At 44.7% G+C, this 6,631-nt stretch overlaps 1 protein-coding gene across 5 annotated transcripts in view; it reads left to right on the top strand.

Annotated features, from left to right (window-relative positions):
• The first annotated feature begins 725 nt into the window (after window positions 1-725).
• MED14 (mediator complex subunit 14) overlaps window positions 726-6,631 on the top strand; it is a 61,760-nt gene continuing 55,854 nt past the window's right edge. For 4 of the 5 annotated variants that reach the window (XM_006211826.4, XM_072956802.1, XM_031671288.2 and 1 more), the window contains exons 1-2: window positions 1,003-1,551; window positions 5,842-5,868. In XM_006211826.4, the coding sequence (XP_006211888.2) occupies window positions 1,337-1,551; window positions 5,842-5,868 (242 nt within the window). In that variant the 5' untranslated portion in view covers window positions 1,003-1,336. Of the gene's footprint in view, window positions 823-1,002; window positions 1,552-5,841; window positions 5,869-6,631 lie in introns of those variants that run through there. The other variant, XM_072956803.1, reaches the window with a different exon arrangement.

Raw genomic sequence — 6,631 nt, 5'->3', positions numbered from 1 at the left:
TCTTGCGCCTAAGTTACAAATAGGAACCTGCAAAGAGATGTTTGCAAAGGGTCGCAGCAATTGACGCTTTTAAACAGTTGCACATTAGAATCACCTAGGAAGCTTTTAAAAATCCTGACGCCCAGACCAATTAGAGCCTAATCTATGTGGGTAGCGTAAGTATTTTTCAAAGCCACCCACGTCATCCTACCATCCCCGGCACCATGATTCCAACGTGCATGAAAGGTTGAGAATCACCGCTTTAAGCCAGAAGCAAAATATTAAACGTGGATTTTGAGGGGGAAGTGGTGGTAGGGCATAGAAGATGAACTGAAAGTCCTTGAAAGACAGGGCGACTACTTCAAGATCAGGGACAAGAACCAAGTGAGAATCAGCGATAGACGATTTAAGGGCTGTTCTGTGGTAGAACTGACGGGATTGGGGGGGTTGGTAATGAGCTCAGCATATATCCAAGCCCATTAAAGTGAAGTTATTCTGCCAGTGGCCCTGCTCCTACCCGCCAATTATATTTTCTCCCATCTTTTCCCACAGTTTAAAAAAAAAAAAAAACAATGACGGAAACGTCTTCTGTCCCACGAAAGGCGCATGGGCAGACTGTGGGAGGCGAGACGTCACAAGCGCGCAGCCGCAACAATTTCTTCGTGATTCCAGAACCACAAATCACGAACATCTGTCTGAGATGGAGAGGCCTCCTCGGCCAAGTTGCACCCACCAGAGGAGCGCGGATCGACACCTCAGCGTAAATTGGTGCTTTTTAAACCTCGGAGGGAGGCGAGGGCAAGGGTGGCGAGAGCAAGGGCGAGGCAACTGCTGACGTTCACGGTGAGGACGCCGGCTCCGCCCTCACACCCACTTCCGGTGGCGCGCGGCCCCCGCTTCCGCTTTTCCTGCCCGCGCGCCGACCCCGCCCCACTCCCACGCGCCCCCCAGCGTCCTGGCGCCCAACAGCCGGGAGAAAAGGCAGCGGTTGCTGTCGGAAGTCCCCCTTTGGTTCCCCTTCCGTTCTGCCTAACGACTTCCGCTTTGGGCCGTCAACATGGACGCTGCGGCTGCCTGGCGGAGTGGCCTCTGACCGGTTGCGGAGGCGCAGCTTCTCTGCGGCTGCCTCTCCGCTTCCCCGCCCTCCCCGCCCCTCCCCGTCCCTGGGGCCGGCGGGCTCGTCGCTACATGGGGGCGGGCCTCCGCGGCCGGCGCACGGCTTCCTGTTCAGAGGCGGCCAGGCTGTAGGCGGCGGCGACTCCGCCCGCGCCCACTTCGGCGCGGTGACCGAGCGCCCGGGAGGGAGGCTCGAGGGCCGCATCTGGTGCCGCTGCGCCAAGCCCGGCCCTGCGCCGCCATGGCCCCAGTGCAGCTGGAGAACCACCAGCTGGTCCCGCCCGGAGGCGGCGGCGGGGGCAGCGGTGGCCCCGCGTCAGCCCCGGCGCCTCCTCCTCCGGGAGCCGCCGTGGCGGCGGCCGCTGCGGCCGCGGCTAGCCCTGGCTACCGGCTGAGCACCCTCATCGAATTTCTGCTGCACCGGGCCTACTCGGAGCTCATGGTGCTGACGGACCTGTAAGTGCCGCGAAATCCGTGCCTGCTCCCCAGTCCCCGCTTCCCGCCCAACTGGCTGAGAGGTTCGCACCTCCTTCTCCCCAAGAGGCTGCTGCTTTCTCCTCTCCGCTGGGCTGCTTAGTCTAGAATATCTGAAGTCTTGGTGCTCGGCGGGGGTGGAGGAGAAGCTTTACATTTGGGGTCTTTCTGGAGGTGAAACAACCGAGGCTTGTTAATTATGCATGTTAGACTTCTCTGAAAAGCCCAACTTCGGGATTTTTGCTCGATTTGCCAGTTGAACCCTATTGATTTCTTGGCTGGAAGCTTTTTAGCTCAGAGCTGAAGACTAGGGTTTAGGAATATATACCATTAGACCTTAAATTCTAAAGATGGAAAATTGTTTTACAGGCTTTTACAGTACATTTTAAATGTAATCTGTAATTGCTTCTGACAAAAGTATGAGCTCAGGAGATGTGTTGTGTATAAAATAATTAAAAATGTTTGGATTCCAAGTTTGTGTGTTTTTCTGGAACGTTTGAGACGGAAGTGTTAACGCATTTAGTGTAAGTAAAGGTTTTTTGTAACTGGCCTACTGTTACTGTCTCTTGGGATATGAAGGGAGTTTATAAATCACCAAGTTGCCAGAGGAATGCCTTGGGACATGATTAGGGTGTTAATCCCTTCAGAAGGCTCAGAATACACTGTAATGATTTGGGGTATGTAAGAAAAGGCGCTATAAAATTTAGGGGTATATATACTCTAATTACTGTTTTAAATTTTTATATTCAGCTTCAGAAAAAGTAAGAATTACTAGTTTTCATCTAGATTGGTTTCTTATCTTTTATCTATTGCTAGACTCCAGATCAGTGTTTTCATTTGAAATACACTAGTATGTAGGTATTAGGCTGTGAAGTGTCAACAGTAATTTGTTGCCAGAGACTTTTAAAATATTTGTTTGCGGATGACTAAAAGAATTATAGTAGATTCCACTTATTCCTGTAAAACATCATTCTCAGAATTTTGATGTACTGTACTTTATTGAATGGGACGGAAAGAAGCTTACCCCTGTCTAATGAGAAACTTAAATAGCTGTCATGATTAGGGTTTATTGTGGTAATATACTTCTCCGCACCATTTACTGTTGGATTTCATAAGAATTTAGAAGTATGCGTGAGAAAATTTCATGTATGTGAAGGTCACGTGTCCTATGGATAGCTATGGAAAAATGTTGAAAATTGCTGCTATCAGTGGTTGTGTAATTTGTGTGATTTATTTTTCCATAGAGCATTTCCATAGAAATTCTTTGAATTATATTGTGTTGTTCTGACTGTTTTAGTGCTTAGTTATGACGAGAGGAACATTTATTTTATTGCTGTAGAATAAGTATGTAGTTTTAGCCCTCACCCTTTATATGATGATTCTCCAGCCGAGACCTCTCCTCTGAACTCCAGACTCAATGTCCAGATGCCTACATATAAGTATCTAATGGACATTTCAGTGGCCCCAGTCCAGAACCAAACTCCTGATTCCATTCAACCCCCCCCCCCAAAACTCTCCTGCCTCACTAAATAGTGTCTCCATTCTTCCTGTCAATGCCTAGGCCAGAACTTTTGAAGTAATTCTTGGCTTCTTTTTCTTCCAGTCCCACACTCAGTACATCAGCAAGTCTTGTCATCTCTGACTTCAGGATCTGACCGATTTTCAACATTTCCATCAAGTACTAACCCTTTGCCCATGTTACTGCAGTGGTTGGCTAACTGGTACCTCTGCTGCTACCCTTGCCTGTCTATAGATTTTCCTCCATAAAATAGCCAGGATGATCTTTTAAAAACTTTTTTGCTCCCAACTCTCCATTGGTTCCTCATCCTACTTAGAGTAAAAACTTTTTATAGTCACCTATATAGAGAGTGACCATAAAATTTGTGGTCCAAATCAGGACACTTTTGAGCATGAAAGGTGATGTTATTAATAACAGTGTTGGAACAACAGGCATAAACAGGGACTATCTTGAGCAAACCAAGACTGTGGTCTACCTTTAAGGTCCTACATGATGTGTCTTCTCTCCCTTACCCCTTTTAACTTCATTTCTCATATTCTCCTCCTTGCATATTTTGTTTCAGCCGCGCTACTTTTATGGATGTTTCCTGACAGGGTCAGGCACACTCTAACTTAGAGCCTTTGCTCTTCCTCTAGAAATCTGTGTGGTTTGCTTTCACAGTTCCTTTAGATCTTTGTTCAGGTGTAATTTATCAGAAAGACTTTTTTTGTAATTACCCATGAGAAGTACTCTGCCCCTTCAACCTATCATTCTTACTCACTGCTTTGGTTTTCTCTATAACACTTACCACTTGCCAAACATCCTTAGTTTATTGTCAGTCTCCTCCCCTCTGGAAGCTCTATGAGGACAGAAATTCTGAGTTGTTTGCTGCTTTCCCCGGGGCTTAGAACAATAACTGGCACATAGTCAGGACAATTGTCATTGTAGACCATGGAGAACGTAAGGGGAAAATTCACTGTTGCTCTGGATACATAGGTATGTAAAATAACTTTTCTCTTTTGATTTATGGTAACCAAAATTGGTTTGGGAATTTACCTTGGAAGTTCCTAATTCATGTATTTTTCCTTGTTCCAGGTAGGAACTGTCCCGCTTAATGTATTAATGTAAAACCAGTGTTCACGGTATACTTTGAGTCTTATTTCTGCCACATTTGATGCTTGTCTGTGGACTGTTTAAAGTAAAAAGGGCACCCTTGACGATTTTAGGTTATTTGTTTTTGGCCCCAGATTTCTATTTTTTTCCTTCTGCCTGTTCACTTCCTTCTCTCCCTGCCCCCACCCTACCCCCCACCACACATGCTGTCATCTTAGACTTTACATTCTGCCATAACTTCTTAGAGACTTAGATTTTACTCTTTAAAAACTTTTTTTAATTACAATCAGAAAATGCCGGGATCTCAGTCATGTAAACTTGTCTTATCACACTTTGGTGTAAGTAAGGGTTCTGGACTTACTTCTTCCAAAGATTTGCACTTTAGGGCTTTTGCCCCAAGTGGTGACTTTGTCATCCATAAAGGAATTTTAAATAGATTAGGAGGAATTGAGGGGAAAGGGATGCAGGCAGCAAAGCCTATCCTTTATCCCTGAAATGATACAGCGTTTGACAAGAGATGATCCTCTTAGGGTCTCTGGGACAGTGGGTAACAGCTGAAACAGTGATCCCTCTCCCAAAGGCTTTGTTCTTCAGTTTCTCTCTTTCTCTCACATACACACAAGTATCCGTGGTTCTCATTGTCTCCTTCCCTTGGGGACAAGGGTTGTGGCTTCTCAAGGAGTGTTTTCTGGATCTTTCATATGTGTAGGAACTTGCCAGTAGCTGCTTGTACTTGCAGTCTTATAAGGCGGCCTTAATTGCTGCTTCATTCTCTGATCCGCTGGCCCTTGCAGCCCCTACCTAGTTTCTTTTATCACTTGGGTCGTAACCTGAGCTTCCATCCCACTGTCTACCCTAAGAATTGTAGGTAACAATAAGCCAGAGCTCATTTTAACAGTTTACTCTCCTTGTACCTTGAATCTCTGGAGGTGGTTTTAGTTTTTCTGCACCTGTGGCATGTGGGTGGGAGAAGAGGGTCTAAGCACTCAGTGTGTATTCTTCAAGAATTGATTAGATGTAGGAGAGGCTTTAGAGTTCAGGTTTAAAGCAGATCAGGACCTTTCTAAGCATGGATGGATGCAAGAATGTTAAATGATGTAGTTTATCAAGGAAAACCGTGACACTGGTTGCTGGCTAGTTCTGGAGAATTAGCAAAAACCTTCCTGGAGCTTTTTAAAAGTAATCATTTGCATCTACCAGGCGACATCATGATTACCGTACAGCCCTTGGCTCATGCTGCCCTTTTGTGTGTTTAGCTTCCATAACAAAACATGGAGGGATTAGTGCTTGGAAGCAAGGTTCCATGGAATATGGGGAGGCTGGTGACTAGGTAGTACCTTGCATCCGTGACCATTTTGGTCTTAAAAGAGTATTTTCTCTGACTCTATGATATAGTGTGCTAATATAAGACTTGGGCTTTTTAAGTGTTTGAGGTTCATTGTAATATCTTTTGAAGCACTTTGAATGGAGAGTAATGTTCCTTTGTTAGTTTTTCCTTTGTAGCTGTATTGTTGGAAACTCATAAAAATAGAGTAGGGAGCCACACAAACCTGTAGTTTATTCGTTTTTCTGAAATACTGAGGTATTTAATAGAGTCAAAGAACATTATATTTTGATGAAGGTATGCATATATTTAGTCAATTTCTTTTTTTTCTTTTTAGACTGCCAAGGAAATCTGATGTGGAAAGGTGAGTATGAAAAAAACCTTAAGTCTTTGTCTGTTTTGATACATCTCTGGGTGTCTGTGTGTGAGAGTGTGGGAGGAGGTATGTGTAGGTATGGGTGATAGGGCTGTGGATAGGAAACGTAAGCCCATTTGTTTAAGGAGCCCTGGGAAGTATAATTTCCTCATCCTTGACGATTCTTGGTATGAGACCAGCTCTTGACCTTCTGTTCTAGAAATCCTTATTGAATCACTAGCCAGGTCAAGTGCCTGAGGAGGTTAGGAAGATGTAGAAGATACAGAACTTAATGGAGAAAGCTGAGGAAGAGACTGACTTTAGAAACCTGGCTACTAATTTTCCATTTGCTACGATGATACTATTAGATATCTTCGGAGAATGGACATTTGCCTACTGTTATTGCTGTTCTATAGATGGGAGAATTTTGATTCAGTTGGAGTTTGGGGCATAAGACATAACTAAACACTAGTGTATTTCCATAGGCCAGTGGAACAAGATCAATTAAGATTTCAGAGAAGTTAGGTGATGGAGATTTAAATTGTGGCTAAATGTAGGCCACATGACTTTATGTTTAGCACTATTTATGCTCCTTGGTTGATTTTTTTTTTAAAATACCAAGTCACTAGGGTGGATTTTAGCATTTATTAGTGACTAAGCTCCACCCCACCCCCACCCCCATGACCTTTCTGTTAGAATTAGACATAGATTGAAAAGATAGAGGTGAAAGAGATGATTGAAGCATAGCTGTGTTATGGTTTGGCTGGTCCCT

Source organism: Vicugna pacos, chromosome X, assembly GCF_048564905.1.
Source record: "Vicugna pacos chromosome X, VicPac4, whole genome shotgun sequence".
NCBI classification, from domain to species: domain Eukaryota; kingdom Metazoa; phylum Chordata; class Mammalia; order Artiodactyla; family Camelidae; genus Vicugna; species Vicugna pacos.
This window is presented reverse-complemented; position numbering and strand designations above follow the sequence as displayed.